Here is a 25,016-nt window from a genome sequence, read left to right as displayed (position 1 = left end):
AACGCACCTGGATTCGTGCAGGACCCAGGATGCACAACGGACTCTGAGCTGAACACACCCCCTGTTCCTGCTGTGGGAGGAGGATGCAGTGACAAGGAGGGGTTCAAGTTCAATTAGGACAGCCCCCGAATAGTTTTCACACAAAGAGGAAAAGAGAGGAACAGAGTGAGTAGGTCCAGAACTAAACCTAAGACATGGCTTTAGTAGGCAGGTCGTGGCTGTTGCTCGTAGGCTTTATATTGTTTTATGTCATCTACCTGCTTTTCGGAGCCCTGATTTTCTCCACCATCGAGCGGCCGATGGAGGACAAGCTGCGACATGATATGGAAGTTCTGAAGAAGGAGTTTCTGAACCAGAGCTGCGTCAGCGCCGCGTCCCTCGAAAACTTTCTGCTCAAAGTGCTGGCGGCCAACAAGTACGGCGTCTTCCTCATCAGAAACGCCTCCGCTACCTCAAACTGGGACCTGGCATCGTCCATGTTCTTCGCTAACACTCTGGTCACCACTGTCGGTGAGTGCAAACAAAAGTGAAGAAAGTTTGGCGAGGAAACACCTGAGGGCGTTTTTGCGCACAGTGGAGCCTCGGCAGTGTTACGCGTTACCGTAAACTGCAAACAGGCTGAACCACAGAAAGTCTGCAGTCCATTGAGGGGACGTCTGTGGCTTTAGTGTGAGGAGGGAAACACAAAAACAATGCTGGGTTAAATGCAGGTGGCAGTTTTCTGGAGTTATGTTGCCACGTGTTATGGATGTTGTAGCTGTGACTCAAAGCTTGAGCTATTTAAGATCTAAACGCAAACCGATGTATCGACCTCAGGGGAGAAAAAAGTTTCCACTATACGTTGTTTCCTTTTAATCTGTAAATCTGTAAAATTCCCAAATCTGCGTGTAGATGAGGGAAATTCCCTCATCATGTGATTTATTTCTGGTCTTACTTTGAAAGTATGAAAGCAGGTATTTAAGAAAAGGGGAAATTGATTATCATACATCGGTGATGTTACCAAAATATTCGTGGGTCTTGTGCGATCTGAGCACCTGCTCGGTGTTCGGTATGTAGCAGCCTGACCTGGATGTTACAGGAAGTGAAGGTGAGAGCAGAATACATCACAGAGGTTTTTGTGGGACCAGCCAGGTTGTCCACACTGGGTTCTTTGTGGTGTTCTGCTGGCCTTGAACGACTCACTTACCTGCAGGCCCAAATATAAAGCACATTGCACCAAATCCTAGTTACTTAAGTGTTTGGTGATACGATTAGTTTAGTTGTTTATATATTTGCTTTGTTTTTCAGGCTTTAGGCTGGAGGGAAAATGGTATTCTGTACACGCAAAATTCATATCAGCGGTGTCCGTGTGTTGGAAATGGGCTTGGAGACTTTAAAGTCATAACTGGAGAGCTTATGACAGAACCAGAGTAGATACTGCTGCATGATGGGAAATGTAGGATCAGATCATTTCACATTAAAACAGAGGGTTTAGGCTTCCTCTTAAGTCCTGCTACTTTATGAGAGAAGTTAAGTGACAATGCAAGAATTTCATTACAAATAACCTTAAAATTTGGCAAATTATTCTATGGTGTCATTGCAAGCACGGGAGTTAAATATACAATCATGTGAAAAAGAGTATTCAAAGGACTCTTGTTTCTTTAAAAAAAAGAAAAGAAAAGAAAACTAAGTGATTCAGTAACTTAAAGGTTTTCTGTATAATTAGCAGTCCCTCACATCTTTGTGAAGCCACCCACTCTGGGGCCTGTGGAGTCTCAGATGTAGTTGTTGGGCATTGCACAGTCTGACCTTGGGGTGAGTTTGCAGGGATGTTAACAATTCCACATGCTTCCTGGGAATCTGGTGAAATTGTTGACACAAATGCTCAAATGCTCTGACCAGATTGTGCAGAGACCAGTGAAAACTTCCTTTTTCACATGACTGTACATTATCAGTAGGTTTTCTGGTCCCAGGCTGGGGGGAAAAAAATTCATTGAAAACTTCCGCTGAAAAAAGGTTTGAGCAAAGATTGGTTCGATCCTTGTCTGGGCAGCTAAACATGGATTAACAAAATCCTGCATTTAAAAAGCCCTTCATTCTACACATTTCGTTTTATTTTTCATGCATTTTTACCAAATAGCTCCTCGTGTTGTCGAAAATATCCAGTGAGGGTTTGCTGTGGATACACAGTGTCATAAAACAACACCCTTGACATTTAATTAGACACACTGGGCCTCTGTGGGACGCTCTCAGCTGAGCCGCAGAGCTGTCTGTCGTTCAGAGGTACAAATTCACGCTCTGCTTCCAGAGCTTCTCAGCCGGTTTAGTTATTGCCATTAAAAATGCACATTTACCTACATTTTTTTCAACACCCAGTAAAATGGTACAATGTGCACTTAATTTTATGTATTTCCTGTTTAAACAGGATGTTGAGGCAAAATGCAAAAGCAGTGCATGGTGGGCCTGCCAGCAAGGCATGTTCTGAGATGTTAAGTAACAGGAAGGAAAAATGTTTGTCACAACGTTCTCGTGTCTGTGATTAAAGCTGCAGTTTCAGCCACGTAATTAACCTCAGCTGAAAGAAAAATGACTAGAAAAACAAGCCAAGCCAGATGGGCGGTTTGTAATGAGATGGCATTCAGGTCATACTTTTTGTTTTGATTTTTAATTGCTGTGAAGTACAGTGCTGTGCAAAAGTCTCAAGCCTGTCCTTATTTCTTAATTTTGCCAGGAAAATGGGAATGCAATGTTTTATTGAAACCTGTGCAAACATAAATGTAAATTCAGTGCATAAAGCAAAAGCGGAGTTTGTACAATTCTGATGAACCTGAGAGTCAACATTCGGTCTGATCGCCTTTAATCGCCAGCACAGCCTGAACTCTCTTAGCCACGCTTTCTTGTAATTTTTTTAATTAGTCTCAGGATCAGTTCTTCAGGCTTCTTGGAGGACATTTAAAGCTCCTGTTTGGATATTTAGTGCTTATTTGCTCTATTCTGTCACGCTGCTCCACTAACTGCCACTCTATCCTCATGGTATTGCAGTTATCAGTTTGGGAAGAAAGAATTGTTATTCTCCACTCAGACCAGCTTATGTAAAATGATGGACTTTGGTGCTTACAGTTTCTTTAGCAACTGTTTTGCAAATCTCTGTGTTTTATAACACAGAGATATTGGTCCAGTCTCAGCTACACTGGCTTGTGGTATCCTACAGAACTAAAGTTAAAATACTCATATATATAAAATCTTACTTGAACTTGTACAATGTTGCATATCTGACATTTTGTCTCCTCATAGTCCAACATGCCCTTTTAGCTCCTCCACTGCCAAACTGTAATCTGTTCAGTACTCCTGACAGAAAAATTGGGGATCCATCTGTTGCAGTTTTTGAATTTTTATATGTGGACAATTTATTTATTTATTTATTTTTTTAATTATGCATGTGAAGCCCTTTGAATCACCATATGTGATACACAGTAGAATTGAAATGCATTATGTTAAGGTCCAGGCGCTGATGGAGCCAACCTATGACTGATGGAGAAAAACACAATGGAAAACTAGCTTTGTGTGCTTTTTTTGTACTGTTAGTGTGTTTGGAATGACTGTTTCCAGATGGCACTGCATGGTTGATAAAAGTCTGACGGTACTTTTCTGCATTCGTAATTCCATCAATTGTGACAAGATCGCCAACATCTGTGGCTGAAATGCAGATCTAAACCATGACAGAGTCTCCACTGTGTTTTACAGATAGGTTTTAAACACTCACTGCTGTGCCTCTGTATAGTGTAGGAACTGTGACAGATTTTCAGTCCAGATAACTGCCCCTCCCTGAGCCCGGTTCTGTTAAAAAGGAGCCTTCCTTCCCACTGTTAACTGATACTTGCTCAAAGGGGCTTGTTTGCTTGTTGGGATTTCTCTCTTTATTATTGTAGAGGCTCTATTTTACAATATAAAGCACCTCGGGGCAGCTGTTGTTGTGATTTACCGCTTTATGAATGAAATAAAATTGAATTGAATACTCAGGGTATTTCTGATGAGACTAGGGGTAGGACTCAGATTAACTCGTGACATGTTATTATCACGGTATGGTCAGACAATCCAGTGACTCTGTGATACATTGCAAAACAATTATGCACAGTATATCATGATATCTTTGTAACTGAAAAATAAATAAATACCCCAAAAAAGCTGGAATTATCTATCATTGCTGTATCTTTGTGCGAATTATCATTATTATTCAATATTAACATGGCAATATTGCCTCCCTTTGTGCTATACTTCAAAGATATTGCAGTATATTGCCACTGTCTCACACTAGCTTGTGATGTGGTGGCAAATCTGAATTAATGTTAAAGACATACTAGATACAAACCTGTACACTTAGATTTTAATTCTAGCTTTAAAGTTACAGAAAGAGTATGCATGTATCAATGACTAGAAAATAATGGGCGAAGGTCAAACTACAGAGCAAACGATGTGTCTGCTACGCCCTCATGTTTGAGTCTTCCCAGTGTCTCTGTGTGTATAACCAACCTAAAGAGTAAACTAACTGTTTAAGATAAAACTGTAAGAAATTAGCTGTCAAGTTGGCGACTTGAGCTTGACAGTTTTTGACGACTGTCACAATCAAACATCTGCAGCAGCTGTCTTCGTGCCGCTCTTATTGCACTGCTGCTCCGCTGTGTTGGCAAACTGCTGCGAAGGCGGTCACATTCACAGGCTTGCTGTTATAAATGACACTGGCGCATGATTGCTGAAGAAATGCAAATTCATGCATGAAGCAGAACAGAATGGCCCTTTGTGTTCAGCAGAGGCTGGGTGACACTTCCTTAAATGGTGTAACGTGTTTAGCTGCGTTATGATCTCACTGAGTTTTTTTAACATGCCGGTACTCAATTCAAGGCAAAAAGAGGAAGCAGCAGATGCACTTAGATAGTGAAATTTATAGTCTCTCACTCCAACAAGTATGTTGAGTAGAAGGAACAATAGTTTGTTTGTTTTTTTACGATCAGTGGACATTTTGGGGAGTAATTAAAAAAAATTTCAACCTGCTTTACCACACACCACGTCTAGATTTAAGCTTTAGTGACTGACATGTGTCCCTAACAGCAGGGAGAAAACCTCCAGCTCATGTTCTTTGTAATGTTTGTCAGTGTCACTGTTGAACTTTTGGACAGAGCAAAGGTGGGAGGGGGACTTACTAAAAAGTCTGCAGGCAGCTAACAGCTGATGAGCCGGTATAGCTGGGACCGAGTGGATGAAATGTTACACTGCACATTGGATAAATGGCATATTGTCAGATTTTAAACGCCAAACAACAGCTTCCATGTGATTTTACATGCCTTCTAGTCAGAGGCTGACATCATTGATCAAACACTCTGCGCACACACCCAGGGACACAAAAGCATTGAAGATAAGAGCAGAAATGACAAGGACAAAGTGACCAGGAACACAAACTACTAAGGTGTGACAGAAAGATGGCCACAGATCTACATCAAAACTGCAGCGCTATCAAGAAGCTACCAAAAAAAGGAGCGAGGTGCTGATAACTGTGCAATGATCATAAAACATGGAAAACGATCACAAAGAGAAGCAAAATTTTCAATTTCCCAAATCCATTTTACAGGGCGATACTTTTTACCCTGATTTGTTTACATTCTTGATTCAGTCTTCTAATGTTTGTGTGTGTATATATGCAATACAAACAACACAAAGAACAATAGCTCCACACTAAGACAGGCCTGTAAGCTCCTGTGTTTTGCTGGTTTTAAAAAAATATGAGAAACGTTATCTCCGACCATGCCATGGCTTTAAATATGCATGTGACAAATAAAGAACCTTGAACTTGAAATGTATTTGTCTTATCTAATTTTGTGTACCCTTTGCACTGAATATGCCCCTGGATAGAAACTTTAGTTCAGATAATCTCACTGAGGCTCTAAGTGGAGCTTTGGTAGTGTCAGAGGCATAACAGGGTAAAAGGGTGTTAATTCAATGTAATCTATTTGTGACAACTACTGAAGTGACAACTGCAAAGTCAGATCAAAGCCAAATACATCAAACCAACGGGCAATATCGGCACTGGGCATCATCGTGTGGAGCGGTCTGCTTCGGTCAGAGTGATGCAGATTTCATCAGTAGAGATAAACGGTTCCATGTGTCCGTTATCAAGCCCTCCAGTTTACACTAAAAGTGGGAAATGGTACTTTCTATGGTATTTGCTGCTGTCTGGATGAGTATAGTCCACTGCATATGTGTGCGCGTGTTTGTAACGTCACAGTAACTTTAGCTACATCTGCCTTGAACCTGTGCTTGCTTTGAAAGAGAGCTCACGCTGAACTCCGTTAAACGCCCGAAGGCTTCGGTTTAACTGACAGGAGATTGTGTCGTCATCTCAGCTGCTCTGTAGTCAAAGTGACATCAAATCTTTAGTTTGTGAAACACGTCATGTTTTTAAAGCATGAGTTCACGACCCCCTAGAAAACAAAGGCTGTGCTCGTTCTTAGCGTGCACATCAACATTGTCTCATCAACATTGTGACCACGTTCACGCTGCAGACAGCAGACCAGTCTGTGGCAATAGAAACATTTGCCCAGGTTTTTGTAGTCGTACACTTTACACACAGCTCATGTCCTTTGGAGATGATTTTGACAAAGACAGCTTTGTACTTTGAACACCCGGCAGCACCTTTGTAAACACATCATCCAAATGTGGCCAGTGATTTGGATAACGTTATTATGGCAGGACTGGATAATAATGTTTTCTTTATTACTCAGGAATGTTTGTGTCATTCTTTTACAGGCTAAAAATACTATTTAAATAAATGCAGGCAGAATTCAGACTTTTTCTCAAACAGCTGTAATTTAAAGGGCTACAGATGTTCTGCACAGGCGGCGGGCTGGATGGTTGTTTTATAGCTCCATTTTAAAATGAAAGCTGTTTTCTGGCGTTTGTGTAGTAACCTAATGTTTTGTGATCACATACAGCAGATGGTGTGCTGTTTGCACAAACCAAATATAAAGGAACTTCCTAACCCCCACCCCGGCGGATTATTTACATATATATTTACACTGTATAAACAGTTTTACAGGATACAGTCCTTTCTGGTCTTATCTTTCTCTGGTCAGTACTCTGTGCGTCAGTGTTTTCAGTCTGAGGTACTTTTAACTGCACTCAGCTGTTGTTTTCGTTCCTATCCTTTGTGCTGCTGTAAAGCTTTTATATCACGCCACCAGGTTAAAGCTCCAGCAGAAGATTCATTTGCAGTAGTTTCACTTCTGCTGGTAGATAATCCCTGTAGGCAGTTGTGACAGATCCTCAGTGAGTTGCTTATGCTGGAGTCTGAATTTTATTTTCTTCCTACCAGCACTGGTACCCTGACATTGACTAAAGCTGCTGTTTTTCTGTAGCTTCAAGTTAAAAAGTCTGGGGCAAATTACGTGCTGCTGTTGCAGCCAATAACTCTACCTGACTCTGTAACATCAGTGTGCTCATTAGCACATTAATCTATTTTTATGCTCTACAGCTGTCCAGTAACTCATTAATGTTATAATGCTCCATTTTTGCTAGAAAGCTTTGGAGCTGTATTGACTTGAGTGCTGATGATCAATGTGGAGGCTGCTGATTTGACTGCATTATACTGTTTATATATTGTTTTTGTGCATCTGAGTTATATCAGTAAGGACAAAATACATAAGATCCCTTTTTTGTAATCCAATACAGTTCAACAGCACCAGAAATAGCAGCTTGCAAAATCACAATACAGCTCAAATATTTTAAAGTGTTACATTAATGTTTTTAATTAAATTACATTTAGATTTATTGAATGACTCTCGTAAAGAAAAAGCACAACAATTTCTATCGTGTCTTTTCTATCATCTCATCTAATTTCCCACTTCCTCTAAAACTTGTCATGTTGCTGTTCCTCCAGGTTATGGTCAATCCACTCCTCTGTCTGACACTGGGAAAGCTTTCTCCATCTTCTACGCCTTGTTAGGAGTTCCCTTTACCATGCTGGTGCTCACCGCCTGTGTCCAGAGGCTCCTGTACCCTCTGGTCCTCGCTCCGGTGAGCCTGCTTCAGAGATCAGGCCTGGAGCCTCGGCCCGCCACTGCTGTCCACTTTGTGTTGCTGCTGTTTCTGGTGGTGCTGTGCTTTTTTGTGGTGCCAGCAGCCATCTTCACCAAGTTGGAGGAGTCCTGGAGCTTTTTGGATGGCGTCTACTTCTGTTTCATCTCTCTGTGCACCATTGGACTGGGGGATTTTGTGCCAGGGATGCAGCCAGAGCAGAAGTATAGGACACTGTATCTTGGTGCTGTCATGGGTGAGTCCGTTTGTTTGTAGACTAGAAATGCATTCATCCAGTGCACTCAATTAGAGTGCAGCCACGGGCTGAACCAGCTTACAGCTCAGATAAACCACATTGTTAAAGTAATTTTTGGCTCTTTTTCTTACAGGCGGGGGACTTGCTTCTAATCAAACCGATGTTACATTACTTTCACAGACACAGATTTTCTCATTGATCATGTCAGACTTGCCTGTTATTAAAACATAACGCATTAACGCTTAACAATTCATGTATAATTTCTGTGTAAGGGGCTCAGGTCAAATTTGAGTTAGGACACAGAGTTAGGAAAGTTGGCTTAGAAAAAGAGAAATGAATCTGTAATATCATCAGATCAGCCAGATTCTAACATAAAATAATAATGGAAAAAAACAAAAACTGATGTGAATCCACTTAGTATACTGCTGATAACCACAGTTAGGAGGAAGCAGACTAAGGTTAAGTTAAGCTACGGTAATAGAAAGCATAAAGAAAGCTAATTTTGTAATGACACAGACAAATTCTTTGTGTACAGATGAACATAATCTGATTCTGAAAAAATCAAACAAAGAGCTGAAAACTGCAGCTCATCTAGTGGCCACAAGAAGATCATTCCTAACAGCAGATGATATCAAGATGATTATCTTGATCAAGACTATATTTCTATCAGCTGTGCACCCCTTATTACTTGGCACTGATTAGCAGACACTACTACAATTTAGCTCTAGTCTGTAACGTATTACTCCACCTTTTCATCCAAATACGGTCACCTCTGGCTGTGAGGAGCGAGGTTTTAAGATGCTGAATTCAAAACTAATATTTGGTGCTATGGCAACTGCTTCAATCTTTCATTTATGGTCTGAAAGTGAAGCTTTTATTTGGTTTGGATTTTATGCTAACACAGATGAAGTGCAAGCTGTCCAACTATGTTTTAAGTGGATTTATTCTATCCAAAGTTGCTCGCTGATCCACTTCACTTTAGTGGATCAACTTATGTGGAAGTCATTAGTAACGACATGGCCCTGAAGTCACAGTCCCAGGCTAACACACCTCTTCTTTAAGACTGCTTATCTGTATTTTTGAGAAGAAGGTGTTGTCTCATCATGTCCCAGAGCACAGCAGAGCTCATATCAGTGCATGTTTAAGCTCAGAGTCGGGTCTTACAAACATGCTTTAAAATTGCATACCACCATTTTTAATCTTAGTCCTAATCTCACAGTAAATGTATCATAAATAAGTAAAAGCAACCTTCTGAGTTGGGGTTCAGTGCTTAGGTGACTATATTCATGTCTGAAATTTCTGTATAAAAACTTGCATGTGCACGAGGATATGCGTGCCTGTGATGCCGCACACAGTCCAGCCAAAATTTTAACTCTGCTTTAAAATTTTGCACAGTAGTATGCTAAGAATAGGGTGAAATGAAATACACAAAGAGAGGTGGGGAAGAAGGTAATCATGGATAGAATAATACATCCAGTACAGTGTGCTTTGAATGTGAACCTTTTATTTACTGGAAAATCTCCACGCATTGTTTGAACTGTGGTGACTAAAGATGAGTAAATACATGGGAGCAACCAGGTTTTTAACCTGGACAGCTCCTGTAACTAACCACCAAACACACTGTATGTGACCTGTGACTTGCACTAAAAAGAAAAGGTATCATTTATTTACCTCTAACATAAATTAAAATAAAACATTAAATTTGTTCCAGCATGATAGAAAGCCGGTTGTTTCATGGTGTTTGTGCTTTGATGATGATGATGGCTAAGAATATAGCTGAAACTCCACTGCACCTGTGGGTGTGGTAGCAATGGTTGATAACCTGGGTACATGGCACACGCCGAGGTTGCTGTGGTTTGCTTGTGAGGGTCACACGTAGCTGCTACATGCCTGCAGAGCTGTAAAGGGGAGCAGGTCCACCACAATATCTGAAACACCTGCAGAAGCACAGAGTGAGAGGAGGGCGGTCTTTCCAAAAATCATTAAAGAGAGAAGTACTGGGGGCTGAAAAGTTGATAGTATTTTTTTAAAAAGAGAACTGGATTCAATGCAATGAAAGGAACTGCATGAGATGCATTGAGATCTGTGAGTGTAGAACATATTGGCAATATGTTCTACACTCACAGATAATTAAAATCTCTTGAATCTTTTTTTGTCCTGCTGCTCTGACAGAAGTTGACCTTTGTGGCTTTGTCTTCATTCTCACCTCTGATGTGAGAAGTAACACCTCTCGCTGCCTTTTTCTCGCTACCAAGTCAGGGTTGACAGGTTGGCGGTTCCTCATAAATTGTAAATTGAAGTTCACTCTTCTGTGTAGCTCGTTTGAAGTTGAGCTGACTTTGAGGAGAATCGCACAAAAACAAAATAAAGTGATATCTGACTTTGACGTTTGTTCTTCGGTAAGTGCAACAGCACTCAGACTGTGAAGTCGGGCGTAAGTGCTTAGATCAATCATCGGCTGTAATTATAGCCCACGTAACCCCGGAAGACCTTTTTGTTTAGTGGTATATAGACATCCATGTCCATGCCAAGCATAGGAAACAAAGAGCTCTTGTCTTCAGGATGGAGTTGAATTGAAATCTATTATTCTATGCGTGCATTTTTTTTCTTGTGACCCAATGAAATAAAAGTTAATTTAGGTAATGCTATAAAAATGACAGATAAATGCTCACAGGTGTTTGAAGGTTACTTATGAGCATTAAGACTGCCTCGCCTTCTGGAGGGTTTTCATTTCTCTGACTTTGACCAACATCTCCCAATTGTGTCTGAAAATCGCTGTAATTATTGGGATAATTATGAACTCTGGTGCATGCATTCAAATCCTTTTCATTCTGCACCAACACTCGCCATACTTTACAGTGCAGCTAAAATAAGGAGGTGACTGTGGTGATCAATACACACTTAACATCTGCATGTTAAGGCTCTGAGCATTTTAACAGGCTGATGTTAACAGTTATCAGTTAAAGTCGAGCTTCTAAACTGTTTGTTTTATTAGTAAATGAAGACTGTGCTCTTTATAGAGTGCATTTCCATAACATGTTTATTAGTGTATGATATTATGGAAGGGGTATTTGTGAGAGGGCTGCACTAATAAGCTTATAAAGAGATAATTATGAGCAGAATTGAGTTCTGTCACGACAGTCCCCGTTTCTCAATTGCCCACCGCTGTGTAGGAGGATATTCCCATATGAGTCAAATGTGCATGTGTGCGTCGTGTTTAAAACCTTACTTAGATGCCCGTCTGTTTTTTCTGGCAATCAAAAAAACTGTTATCACATGATGGAGGTTATTTCCATAGTCGGCTGTTGTTGTTCAGCTTCTTTGTGGGCTTCCTTTCGGTAATCGAGTCAGAGCTGGAATGACCTTTGTGTCTAAAAGCAGGCTTGCTGTTTTTTGTTTTTTTTTCTGTGGGCTCGGTCAGAGTGAATATCTACAGTGAATATCTGACAGACACACACTGGGATGAATGAGCTCTGCTGTTTACAGGATTGAGAGAATGCAGCATTTCACACAGTTTCTTTAATTTTCCTCAGAGCCCTCCAGCAACTTAACTAGGAAGGAAAATTCACCCTGTAGTACTTTAACTCCTTTGATCTCACCTGTTAACGTGTTTCATTTTGATGAGGAGCTCAGGAGCTCTGCTGAAAGCTGTGTTTTCTTTCGTGTTGCCCACAGCTAATCCCTTGACTTCAGGTTGGAAGGAGGCAGAGTGGAGTAGCTCACAGGGACCGGCGATGTTGCTCTCTTGTCCCTCAGGCTGCTTTATATAACAGTGTAGGTCGAGTCAGATTAACCCAAACAGCCCCTGGTGGTTCTGGAGAGGATTAGTGACAGACTGCAGCCTGACGCATTGTTCCTCAGCCGAAGTGCTGTGTGGTAAAATTGAAAAGGAACCTATTTTGAAAACTGAAAAACTACTTTAGCTCCTCTTCCTTCTAAATATGCTGTCATGGTTATGCATTGGTAGCAGTGTAGGTGCTTTGAAGAGCGTTGCAGACCTACGTTTGCATGCTATAGGACTGTGTTCTGTCACTTTACATTTGCCGTTTGTATACAACTATATATATTTATGTATAACTCAGAAAATAATGCAGATGTGGTAAATGAGAGTAGGTAATCTTCTGGACAGGGTGCTTAAGCAGTTTTCTGTTAGCAAAGACGTTTCTATCATTTTCAGTCGTCGTGCCATTTTCTTGAGCATTATGAGAATTATGAGTTTTCCATCGCTCCTGCTGATGGTATTTAAGTCATTCTTTGCAGGATTGTGTGAAATTAAGGTTGAATGCAATACGTACAATGAAGTTTACTATAAAGCTATGCTATTTAAAGGCTTCAGACATGTTGAAACGTATTTTGTACAGTTGAATACATCAGTTTTTGCTAACTTATTCTGTGTGTGCGTGTGTGTGCGTGCCTTTCCAAATCATGTCCAATCGACTGGTCGACTGCAGTCAAGTTGTAGAAACGATGTTCTAGAGCAAACAAAACCTTAGTTTGGCCTAATACCCTCATACTTGGGTGTCAGGCATGTCCAAGTAGGAGGAAATCCTGGGACAGACCCAGGACATGCTGGATAAATATGCACCTTGGTTAGTTGAAGAAGAACAACCTTGTTAACCTTATGCACAGGTTGCCTGGTGGGAGACAAACTTTCTCCAAACAGTCACGGTGACTGACTGGAATCGCTCTCTGATTTGTGACTGTTTGCAAGTAATTGCTGTCTACTTTAAAAACAGATTGATTCCCAGTATGTTGGCAATCAGTCTGAGTTAGTTTGCACCAATAAGCACAACCTTTTGGCAACTTTATACCAATAACATCTATAATCACAAACTGATCGTAGCTGCCAGCTTGACCCTATTAACTTGCAAACTGAAGAGACTGATCGCTGCCTAAGTAAGAACAAGTCAAAAAAACTCGCCAACTGCTGCAGGGCTCTTCCACTGCACTGCAAATAAATACCCGGGAATCCCCGAACCTAAAAAACAAGTCTTGCTAGCCTTTAAATAAAACTACCATAACCTGAATGACTGGCAACCTACACAGATACAGTGAGAGGTAAATCTTCTGGGAAGTTTGGAGTTTAAACCAATCTTAAACTCATCACCAGCTGCTGTTTTTAACCATGATGAGTTTTATAGTCTGTGAGAACAAGATTCAAACTCCTAGTCAGACTAATTCATATGAAACATGCGTTACATTTGTAACATCGAATGATGTTTTCTTAGAGCTGGCCTGCTTGTGCTGTGAGTGACTGCTGCTCATGGCCTGAACTCCGCTTAATGCACACATTACACAGTAAAACCACACGGATTTCTTTAAGGCACTCGCAAGAATCAGAGCAGAAGTAACAAAGGTTGAGATTTTATTTTCACCTTTGCCACCTTGAGGGCACTTTTGTTCTCCTTTTGGTTAAATGAATGTTTAAAAATTGGTTGTTAGTCAAGTGTATTCGGACTTATTTTCTCTTTACCAGCTACATGAGTTTGTAAGTTTCTTGCTTGTCTAAGATCATAAAGTAACCATGCATCTTTGTAGTATTTATTTTTAATTAATACCAACAAATAATATACTTTAAATTCTGCACATAATGCACCACACAGCTATTTGTGGTTGCATGTACTGGTAGTGTACCAATGCCTAAAAGCTGTAAAGAGCTTTAACATTTTCATAACCTGCTGGTTTTCATAAGCTGATAGATTTAGTATCACACCTGCTGCAGTATTGCTTTTTCCAACCTCAGTGTTGCATAATAAACAGATCACCAGCACAGTCAAAGAGAGAATACCTACATGTGGTTTTATGTGGTATTTGGAGCCACAGCAGAAAGGCTGAAACATTTATCGAAATTAATCACCAGTCAAATTCTGTTAAATATCCTTGCATTTAAAAAAATCCATCCCTTCCCTCCTGGCTTCTCTCTCTCTCTGTCTCCAGTGTACCTGTTCTTGGGTCTGATGATGATGTACCTCTTGCTACGCACCTTCCACAAGATGTCTGATGTGCATGGCCTGACTACCATGCTACAGCTGCCTCGCTGTGAAGATTCTGACCCGGATGAGGACAGAGAGCCCATCGTGGATCACGGCGAGAGTCCCCAGAGGCAGACAGAAAAGGGTGCCAGCAATCACCTTGAGCCGGGATCACAGGTGTCCTACAACACCATCAACAGGGGCTGAGCTGTGAGGACGGAGAGAAAAGGGAAAGAAGCTCCATCTCTCACAAATCCTTACGTCTTGAACCACTGATGGAACATGAGGACTTGGTGGGCTGATTCTGAATTCTTTTCTTTTTTTTTTCCTTCTTCTTGTTTATTTTCTTCCTTTTCAACTCATTTAAAAAAATCCATTGGAGGAAACATTAAGGAGGATTGAGATGAGTTTCAGGATTGAGTATTTGAGAAATAGAGGGCCACCAAAGAGTTTAGGAGTGGGTATTGCACCTCGTGTTGCACACAGGGACAGATTCTCCCAACCAGGGCTAAAAGGAAAACATCTCCCTCTGACACACCAGTGTAACTGTGCTGTTTACAGTCAGGATTGCACATGATGGGCTTCGGCCTAAAACTTCTGATACAGTTTAGTTGTTGTTGTTGTTGTTGTTTTTGGGTTTTTTTTTTACCTTTTTTGTTTCCTCTTTGGTCTTCTTGCTTTTCTGCGACAGGTTTGTCTCACTGACAAACAAATATTGTCTTTAATGTATTTGTGCTGAAGCTGAATATTTTACATTTTTATGTGGGTGCATTCATTGTTTATCTCCTTATTCTTCTTCCTGGTCAAAACACCTCCCACCTATTCATCCATCTATGTTCATAGCACTGTCAGACTTGAGCTAGTTTGAACCTTTCTATCTTTACACCACAAATGATCACAACTGCAATAAATTAAACTTATTAAAGCTTGAGATCATTACCTCAGATTGAGTATTTGAAGCAGCAGGAGCGTTAAGGGGAATCTTATTTAATCAGACATTGTTTAAGTAGTCGTTTTTATGTGGGTAGGTCATGAAGAGCAAGGAAGCCACAGATGAGCAGTTTACCTCCTGCTTTATGCTGCTGCCCCCTAGCGTCTGCCTGTATGTAATGCAACATATTGATAATTATGTCTTTAAATGTTCAACATAAGAATGGAGGGAGTGAACAAAGGATGAAGAAAAGAAAATGACACCAGATAAATAAAACTGAGCGTTTAATTGTGGTGAATAATTTTAAGAGAACCAAATTTTCAAACAAAAACCTGTCCACATCTGTGACTTCAAACATCTGGAATGGTGTCCATCAGAGAAACACTTGAAATGCACTTTAATAGTAAAACTGATGTGAACAGTAAAGTTAAAAGTAGTGAAGTTATCCGATACTGTAAAATAAGTTGTGTGTGTGTTGTAGTGTAGTAAAATGTAGCTTGTATTCACTATGAAAAGTTGTAAATTAAAGAAACTTTGTAATGTGTTGCCATGTTTGTCTTTTTATTCTTCAATTCACAGCATTTGTACCTTTTCAGAATCTTAAAATGTTACATATAAGAACTGTAGAAGTTACAAAAAAAAAAACCTCAAGTCATTATTTAAAGGATAACAACTGATTCTTATTTTGCCTTACTGTTACAAGGTTGGGCGCTACTAAATGAGGGTGATGTTTAAAAGCTTTACGTGTGTAACGGTGCAAGATTAATATGTGCAAATAATGAGCTAAAAGCTGTTTTGTGTTGTCTGCTGTTCAACCCTGTTTTTTAAGGGACAGCCAATCAAAAACCAAATCATCTGACTTAAGGTAGATGAGTTAAAGCAGGAGTGGGGAACTCCAGGCCTCAAGGGATGGTGGCCTGCAGGTGTTAGATGTGTCCTTAATCCAACACGGCTGATTTAAATGGCTAAATTACCTCCTCAACATGTCTTGAAGTGCTCCAGAGGCCTGGTAATCAACTAATCCTTTGATTCGGGTGTATTGACCCAGAATGATATCTAAAACCTGCAGGACACCAGCCCTTGAAGTCTGGAGTTCCGCCACCCTTGTGTTAAAGCAACTGAGCGTTTGCACCAAAGCCTAGAATAAGGTAAGTTTGTTTTTATTTTTTCCAAAAAAAAAAAAGTTTATTTTTGACCTGAGAGTCATGCAAAGCTATTTTAGTAAAGGTCAAAGTGGAAAATATGATGCTGGAAATGAAAATATCAGGTCTGCTTTAATGCCCAACTAGTCTCATTTCAACTGTTTCACTCAGAGTTTAGGTGAGAGCAAAGCCAAACATTGGATTTGTGCCAGTTTCCTTTTGGGTATAGTGTGTGTTTTACTGAAGTGTGTGAATGCATTAGAATCCATTTTAAGTTCAGTTACTGGTATGCTGAACTGGTAGTTGGCCAGCTTACATAATCTTATTTCCATGTGCATTCATGGGGCCACTTTGTACCGTAAACCTGCTCATCTGCTTGTTCATGCAAATATCAGCCAATCGCACGGCAGCAGCTCGATGCGTTAAGGCACGGGTGTCAAACTCCAGCCCTCGAGGGCCGGTGTCCTGAAACTTTTAAATGTGTCCCTGCTGCAACACACCTGAATAAAATTTGGTCTAGACTGTAGAGTCTTGACTGCATGCTGAGGTGGCAATTCGGGCATTTGATTCACATTACAGCAGGTCATGAGTGAATGAACATGGATAAAAGTACATTTTTCCAAACACTTATAGTTAGAGGTTGCCCCCTCAGCATGCAGTCAAGGTCTATAGTCTTACTAATGACCTAATTTATTCAGATGTGTTGCAGCAGGGACACATTTAAGTTTCAGGACACTGGCCCTCAAGGGCTGGAGTTCGATACCCTGCATCAAGGCATGTAGACGAGGTTATAGTGACCTGCTGAAGTTCAAGCATGAGAATATGGAACAAAAGATTCAAGAGACTTTGAATGTTGTGTGGTTGTTGGTGTCGGACACTTGCCTGCTAGTATCAACTGAGGGCATTTAAACACCACAGCCTGAGTATTGTCGCTTATCATGTCCAAACTGGTTTCTTTATGACAACAAGTTCCCTGCACTCTTACACAAGTTTAACATAAAAAAAACTCTGGTATGTGATGCACAAAGATAATGAAATTAGTCTTTTTTTTTTCTTTACACAGTTGCATATTTTATTACAAAACATCAGTACAGGTAAACAGGTTGTCAAAAATACACAGTATCTGGGCATTCTGCCCTACACTTTAAAACATCTTACAAATCTCTAAAGCGTAGAGGAAAAAAGTAAATAAAATAACTGCCATGACGGTATTTTAATATACCATTAGTAATATGTCAGTGTGATACGATAATAAATTACTCACTGTTGACAAAACGAGTCATTCATAAATATTTTGGAGTTGCAAGCCAGCTACTCAGAAAGGACGTATGCATAGAAAGCAACTTCAATACATAACCTGGATATAAAAATACAAAAACCAGCACTTGGGGTGCTTCCTCAAACATTTCATCCCGTCGGGTATTTTAGCAAAGTTGGTATAAATTCCTACATGTTCCTACAGTAACATCTAACAGAACTGAAAATGAACTTGTTCCCTGAAATGTCACCTTTTCTAAAATAAATACTGTTAGTTGAACAAACTTATGAATCCATATTATGACAAAACTGCCACAAAAGAAACCACTGAGAAAGTGAAGCCTGCTAAAACTGGCAGAAACTGACCTGATTCATGAACTGCTCACAGCGTGGAAGTCAGCACCATCTGGACTCAATCACCTGATCAATAATACATCTGAACAACAAAGTGCTGTTGCATAACGGCTGCAGATACCCGAGGTGACGTGACCAGTGGCTTTGGACTGTCACGCTTGAGTGGGTGAGGATGCTTTGTATATCATCACAGTACTGTAAAGGCTCTAAAACATCTTTTTAAAGGAAAAAAAGAAAAACTAAAATACAACAGTGCACAGAGCGGTTCACAACCACCATCTGTCACATCATTTCCTGAGCCACAGCTGCACTCAGGAAACTCTTCAGACGAGACTAATTCTGCTTTCACGCTTTTCAGTCTCTGCGTGAAACGCCAAAATCCACCAAACGCGGTAACTATTTTGTTAATGAACTAAATGCTGTTTCTGTGAACATCTTTTAGCCAATCCACCCGATCAATACTTTTGATGATAATCTTTGATTCCTGCCCATTTTTACTGTTTGAAATCCTGACATTAATAAAAAAAAGAGGTTAAGTGATTTCTCTACTGAAGATTTGACCTATAACATTAGTGTTTCAGCCATCCTCTCCATCCAATATCAGTCAAATCAAATCTCAGAGCTCACACTTTACATTTGTGGTAACAAGGAGTTGTCTCATGTGCTGCCCTGACAGTCAAATCGCTGCATGGATGAACACCAGTGCATGACTGAAAGCTGCCTTTTCTTACATCCACACTAACACTTTTTAAATGAAAATGATCTCCGTTCTGATTGTTTTAGCAGTTTTTATAAATCTCTCCAAACCAGTGGTTCTCAAACTTTTTATGGCATACCCCACTTCAGAAGCCAAAAAAAAAAACACCCCAATCCCTAACAAATAACAAAAGGGGGGGGAAAAAGTTGGATTTTACTTATACAAGGTGCATATCATCAGTGCAACAGCATCAAACGTATTCCTCCACCCAACAAAGGGGAAAAAAAACATCAGTTTCATTAGAATTTTTCACCCTGTTGTCAATGCCACGCAGTTTGAGAACCACTCGTCTAAACTAGCATGCTGACTGCTCAGGTAAACTGAGCAAGCCTGCGTTGGTGTAAAGAGAAAGAAGGCACACCGAGGACTAATGCAAATCTTAAAATGGTCCTTTAAAAGGAAAAAGATCTCCGTGCAGACACGCGTTTCTGACACATTAGAAAACAAGCATGTCTGCCTGCTCCATCACCGCCGACCATTAAAAAAAATAATCCAAGCTCAGACTGCATTTTTAAAAACTCTCAGTGTTAGGCGTCTTCTATAGCGGTGTGATTGTTAGGTCCAAACACAGTTAAGGTTACAGTTTAAAACTAAATTGTATTAATGTGGATGTACCCAGAGCTTTACTGAAAACACAGTAGCTCACACATGCACTGCAGGCCTGAATGTCCTCAACATTAACTGGCAGAGCTGTGCTGAGACAGTGCACAGACCTTTACCTGTCCCCGCGGTTAAAGGCTGTGTAATGATCGACAGAGGACAGAGCAGACGGCAAGTGAAGGGTGTTCATGCACGCAAGCCGTTTTTATAAACTCTACCAGAGTTTATGATAAAGATGCTCGAGCTAATTCCTTCCCCTCACAAGATTTTGATAAGAGACTGAAGCAGATGCTGGTGGAGAGTGAAGATGGGTACATCAGACTTGGATTGAGGGGGAGGGTTTATGCTTCTGCCCCCTCGGGATCATCATTAGACTGCGAAGTAATGTACAAACCATTAATTTGTACTTAAAATGGATTAAATCCATAATTGTTATTTTTCTCAGTGTTGTACAGACACCTTAAAGTCCAGTGAGGTGATTTCTTTCCTCCTCTTTTTTAACATTAGTCCAGCGACTTATTTGTCCTGTTTGCACATTTTTAAAAAAGCTTGTGCACACAGGATTTTAATAAAAGAAAGAAAGAACCTTTACAGGACTTTAGGAGCGCTGTAGTTTTGTGTAAAGGATAGCTGAATTTAAAAATTCATACACAAAAATAACAACATCAAAATTCTTAAATGAGGGCCACATTTCACAAAATGTTTTTTTAAACAAGTAGTCGCTCCACAGTTAACCCAAAGATACTGTTTTAAAGGCGGTCGACAGCTCTTAGGGGGCTTACAACAGTCACTATACATAATAAGTGTTGCCTTGTATTCATCATGCCAACTGGCCAATCAGAGCAGGCTGGGCATTTTGGGAGGTGGGTGTTATAGAGTGTGGTGAGAAAGGGGAGTGGGGGGAGAAAGGTGGCAGGTACATAAACAGGTCATCCCCAGCTGTGTGTCCACCTTCAGTGCTTCTGTGCCCAATCACTCCCATGTCTATGTCTACCAGGGATGTGTCTATATCCTGGAACAAGTCCTCCACAGTGAAATCCCCAAGGTAGCTGGACCTCATTACCTCCATGCTGCCGTCTTCCTGCTGCTCCCTGCAGTCACCGGGATCTCTGAGACCGTGATTTACCAAGGCCACGCTTCCCTCATAGGGCTTGGACATGTTCTCCAAGGGCCTGAGGGGTATCCGTGGAGGTGGCTGAGGATTCCCGTCTATAGTAGAGTCCAGTGCGGCAAGAATAGAGGAAATGACAGCTGAAAGAGATGAATCAGTATCAGTGGACATCGATCCCCAGTCCTCGTCATCCTCTATACTGATATGGAAATTTGATTCACTCGAGTAGTTTGTCTTTTCAGTAGAATTTGGTGAGTAATTTAAGGAAACCATGGGGCAGGTGGCCAGAGCTGAGCAGCTGTCAACCGTTACAGCAGAATGACGTTTTGCTGCAGCGGCAATACTTGCTGTCAGTGCAGATGAAGCAATACCTGGAGGTTCTGACACCTCCACGTTGACTGATGGTACCATAGACATCTGCAGGCTGATCTGCCGCAGGGTGTTGGCTATCAGGACGGACCGTCGCAGGCTGGGCTCACGTAGCTGCTGGGAGAACTGATACTTGTTGAGGGAAACTGTGAGCAGAAACTGCTGCTGGCTCTCCCAGGTGGGAGCTCTGTAGTCTGAAGCCTCCTCCTCTATGGATAGTTTGCGCTTCTGCCCCTTCGGCATCATCATCGTCATTAAGCTGCAAAATAAGGCACAAATGTTACTGGGTTGTAATAAATATATCACAGGTCATATTTTGTGGTTTTTACATTTAGAATCACTTGAATTCAAAAACTGAAGCTGCAAAAGAATAATATCAAAATGCTGCAACCACCAACAAAGTAATCGACCAGCATTCATCAATAAAAAAAGAACTACAGGATTTTGTTTTAGTTTGGGGGCTGTGGTAAGCATTTATTTATTATAATGTATTTTAAATTTAAAAAGGTACAATTGAGGACCAGATATATGGTCTAAGACAGTAAATATTTAGAGAAATTAGTAGGATTTTTGTGAAGATTGAATTTCACTAACAGAGACTATTTAGACCAGGGATGCCAAGTTCATTATGGTTGTGAGCCACGTTGATCTTAAATGGGCCGAGCCAGCGAAACTCTTCCTTCTGTAGAAGTGAAGATATTTAACTAGACGTTTAATGTAAGAAAAAGAAGTGACATTTCAACCAGCACGCCTCCCCTCAGCTTTTCTACATGACAAAGAAATGCTACTGTAGCAAATCTGTCAACACAAATAAATAAATGTGTCAAATTACAGAACATTTTCCAGTAGCTCACTGCTCATTCACGTTTATTCACAGACTATTTCTATTTTCTCTCCCCATGAACCCACTGAGAAAAACAACTAATAATAATTTCAAAAGTAGACGGTGGGAAAAAAATCATTTTTTTAGTAATACTACACCATATACCAAAATAAATTTACACAATCTATCCCCACCCTCACATTTTCCAAAACCGGACATAGGCCAGATTGGAGTCTTGGCCAGGTCGATTCTGGCCCTCGGGCCTTATGTTTGAAAAAACAAAACAAAAAACAAACAAACTCAAACCACAAGCCTGCGAAAGATCTGCTTAAATTCACCCCACTTTTAAAAAATGTGCCAGACAACAAAAGGTGTCATTTCTTGTTTACCGCAAAAATGATATTACAAACCAGATGATGCCCGAACGATGTTAAGATGCAAAACAGAGTGCAGTATCTCAGCCTCTCACCTTTATATTTACATATGGACATACAGAGTTTCTGTAACTAGCAGGGTTCAACATAACCACTGTCCCTGTCTTGATGTCCCCAGTAAAAAGTGTGTTGGCTGTTCACATCACCTCGGAAGCAAACCGACTAAATTAACCATATCCTTTATCAAAATATCTGCTGAGATAGTTTACTGTGCAAATCAAGAAGAAGCAAAAATTAAAGTTATCTGTATGCAGATAAACTCTTTAGTTTATAATATAGTTGTTATAAGATCATAAAATAAATCCTAAAAATGTGAATGATTTTTCTGTACCCTTTGCTGAAGGATAACAGCACAGGGGCAAGCCTAAAGAAAGCACTTACTCCAGTAAATGTATTTTAAAGCTTTAACTACTAATTTATTACAAAGTTCGATCTCAATACAAAAAAATTGCAAATAATTTATATTTAATTACTACAGTTAAATTACTAGTACATAAAATACATTTTGATTGTCAGGTATAACAATACAGGAGTCTAAAAATTCTGACTGGCTTCCTTTTTTAAGCTTTTTGTTTACCCCACAACTGATTTTACAAACCAGGTGATGCCTGTTAAGATGCAAAAAGTGGGGCAATTTTCGAAGAATCTCAGCCTTTCGCCTTTACATTTGACTACTGTAAAAATTCTAGGCCAGTGGAGAAAACTGCTGCATTAAACTAGACAATTCATTTTTATAATCCAAACAACTTATCTAGGTGTAAAACAGCTTTTCAAACCATGTCTCAGTCTTGTGTGGGAATCGCCACACCACCAAATTGCAGTCTTTTAGTAAAAATGCTAATTAATGAGACGATCCGTAACACTACACCCCTGGATAAAGTTTGGAAACACATGGATTTTTAAAATAACAGTTAAAAGAATCTCAGGACCTGCCCTTGTAGAGCTCAGACTAAAATGGTGAGCCTGTAAATGAGCATAACAATGTGGGTACTTTAAATGGAGAGTGGGGGTTGTAACTCTGGTTTCACCGCGTAGGAGGGAAACAGTCTCGCCCGAGGCCATCGGGTAAAAATACAAATTAATTCGACTTACAGTCGAAATAATCGACTGAACGGAGTTAAAACCGATCTTAATTAGCCCACCAAACAATAAGTTCGCGATCAAACACATGTGGGAAGTAAGAGTTGTTTTAAGCAAACCAACCTGTTGAATCACTTCCCGTCTCTCCGCCGTGAGTTTAGTCGTCAATGCTTTTGCTGCCTTCGCTTCGACCTGAACTGGCAAATTTACCCTTAAGTTTTACTCGGTTCATTCATAAATAAGTTAACGATTAAACATCGATTTAAAACTCTTGTTCTAATTTAAAAATCCCCAAACGCTCTTACGTCGTTAGCTTCAAGTCTGCCTTCGCCTTCTCCCGCCCGTGATTTGAGTTTCATACCAAGAGGTTCAGAGTTGGGGGTTGGCTATAGGAAGGCATTGTGGGTAATGGAGTTTTTATACGTTACATTCCACCAGAGTAGTTTCCATGTACGAAACGCATTAAATACACGCTAAACGAGCTGTACGGCTAATATATTCTAAAGTTTACATTTATTAAACTTGGAAATAGTGTAAATTAACCCCTGCTGCAATTACCAGTTTGTTTAAATTCTTATTATATAATATTCTTTGCACTAATTCCTAAATGATTACATCACCAAGTGAAGTTGGATTCCAGTCCTTATACTGGCTTTAGTACAGACTCTTTTATTAAAAGAAGAAGAAAACTGGAATAATACTTGCTGAATAAACTTAAAATTCAGCGAGTTCTAATTCATCTGTGTTTTAAGTTAAATGCTAGACTTTCAAGATTGAAATGATTCCAGTAGATTGATTTTATATCCAATTCAGAATTTTAAAATGTATACACATAAATGTCTACACATTTCTGAGCATGGCACTGAAAAATCAAAACAAGAAAGAATAAACGAAAAGGAAAATACGTATGGATCCCACATGTACCTGTCATACACAGCAAAGGTCATTTTAAGCCCAGTAAAATTAATTAGTTTAAATCAGTCTTCTTCAAAGCAGATGAGAGTTATTTACCTGAAAGCGACCGTCAGTGAAGGCCCCACTCTACTGCCCCAGATCACGAGCGTTTATGTTTTTATGGTTTCGATTTTAATTGTAACACCCGACTTTCAGTCACATGAAGAACCGGATAGTCAACTTTAAAAGGACAGCTGTAGCTGCTCCTCTGCTTCTGCACTGAGAAGCATGACGTGCTCGAAATATAAAGTAAGTTCCGGTTGTGGCTTTCAAAATAAAACCAAAGTCCTCCCCCCTGTCAAGCCTAATCATAACTCTACACACTGAAAATATGCAGTTCTGTTATTTGTTCTCCCTAGTCTCGGGTAAAGTTTGGGGATTAAAAAAAAAATCTATGTATGTATTTGATTCTCTCCAAAATAAAGGGTCAGGGTGGGGGAGTGGCTGGGGTCATCGTCAAAGATTACTTAAGACCTCATAGTGTTAAAAAAAAAAAAAATCAATGGATAGTATATATCAAGTTTCAAAGTGATCACTTACAGTTTTCAGTTAATAAGAAATTAAATTATATTAAAGTCCTGCTAGAAATGTCTTCCCACTTGGCAGCCATCCTTGAATCCTTGCAGGCAGTTACTTTTTAAGTATTGTTTGTAATTCACAGGTTATAATCCAGGAGTATTAAAGTGGGATTCTTTGAATCCCAAGTCCCTTCTTTTTATAATCTAATGTGCCTGAATATAACCTTTGCATTATAAATGTCAATGAGTGGAACTGCTGTGCGCTGTAAAATGTGTGAAACTAGAAACGGTGTAAAAAGGCGTATTCACGCCTCACTTTTTTTTCTTTTTTTTTTTTTTTTTAAACACCCAGTTTATTTTTGAAGTGAAAAGATTTCCTTATTTGTGCAGCCTCTTCACGGTGAATTTGGTACAG

At 40.0% G+C, this 25,016-nt stretch overlaps 3 protein-coding genes across 7 annotated transcripts in view; 2 read left to right on the top strand and 1 right to left on the bottom strand.

Moving 5' to 3' along the window:
* Nucleotides 1–96: 96 nt before the first annotated feature.
* On the top strand, nt 97–15,743 carry kcnk6 (potassium channel, subfamily K, member 6). Its single transcript, XM_082502434.1, has 3 exons — nt 97–510; nt 7,907–8,299; nt 14,237–15,743. Exons 1-3 carry the CDS (start codon nt 195–197, stop codon nt 14,476–14,478), a joined length of 951 nt encoding a protein of 316 aa, XP_082358560.1. The 5' UTR covers nt 97–194; the 3' UTR covers nt 14,479–15,743.
* A 491-nt stretch (nt 15,744–16,234) lies between these two features.
* The window catches only part of sptbn4b (spectrin, beta, non-erythrocytic 4b), a gene marked incomplete at its 5' end in the record, with an annotated part of 119,655 nt that continues 110,873 nt past the window's right edge, over nt 16,235–25,016 (top strand). The window contains one exon of the mRNA XM_082503899.1: nt 16,235–16,350. The remainder of the gene's footprint in view (nt 16,351–25,016) is intronic.
* sertad3 (SERTA domain containing 3) lies at nt 17,401–24,302 on the bottom strand. Of its 5 annotated transcripts, none has more exons than XM_082504018.1 (3): nt 23,435–23,511; nt 23,253–23,326; nt 17,401–21,051 (listed from the first exon to the last, which is right to left on the bottom strand). In XM_082504018.1, the coding sequence occupies exon 3, from the start codon at nt 21,045–21,047 to the stop codon at nt 20,133–20,135; it is 915 nt and encodes a 304-aa protein (XP_082360144.1). In that variant the 5' UTR covers nt 21,048–21,051; nt 23,253–23,326; nt 23,435–23,511; the 3' UTR covers nt 17,401–20,132. The 5 variants fall into 5 exon arrangements, with proteins under 5 accessions (XP_082360144.1, XP_082360145.1, XP_082360147.1 ...); XM_082504019.1 differs by having other exon boundaries at nt 23,253–23,321; XM_082504021.1 differs by having other exon boundaries at nt 17,401–19,686; nt 20,376–21,051; nt 23,253–23,505.

Source organism: Aulonocara stuartgranti (genome assembly GCF_965226115.1).
Source record: "Aulonocara stuartgranti genome assembly, chromosome: 14".
NCBI lineage: Eukaryota > Metazoa > Chordata > Actinopteri > Cichliformes > Cichlidae > Aulonocara > Aulonocara stuartgranti.
The sequence above is the reverse complement of the archived record's forward strand: the minus strand, read 5'-3'. Positions and strand labels throughout refer to the sequence as shown.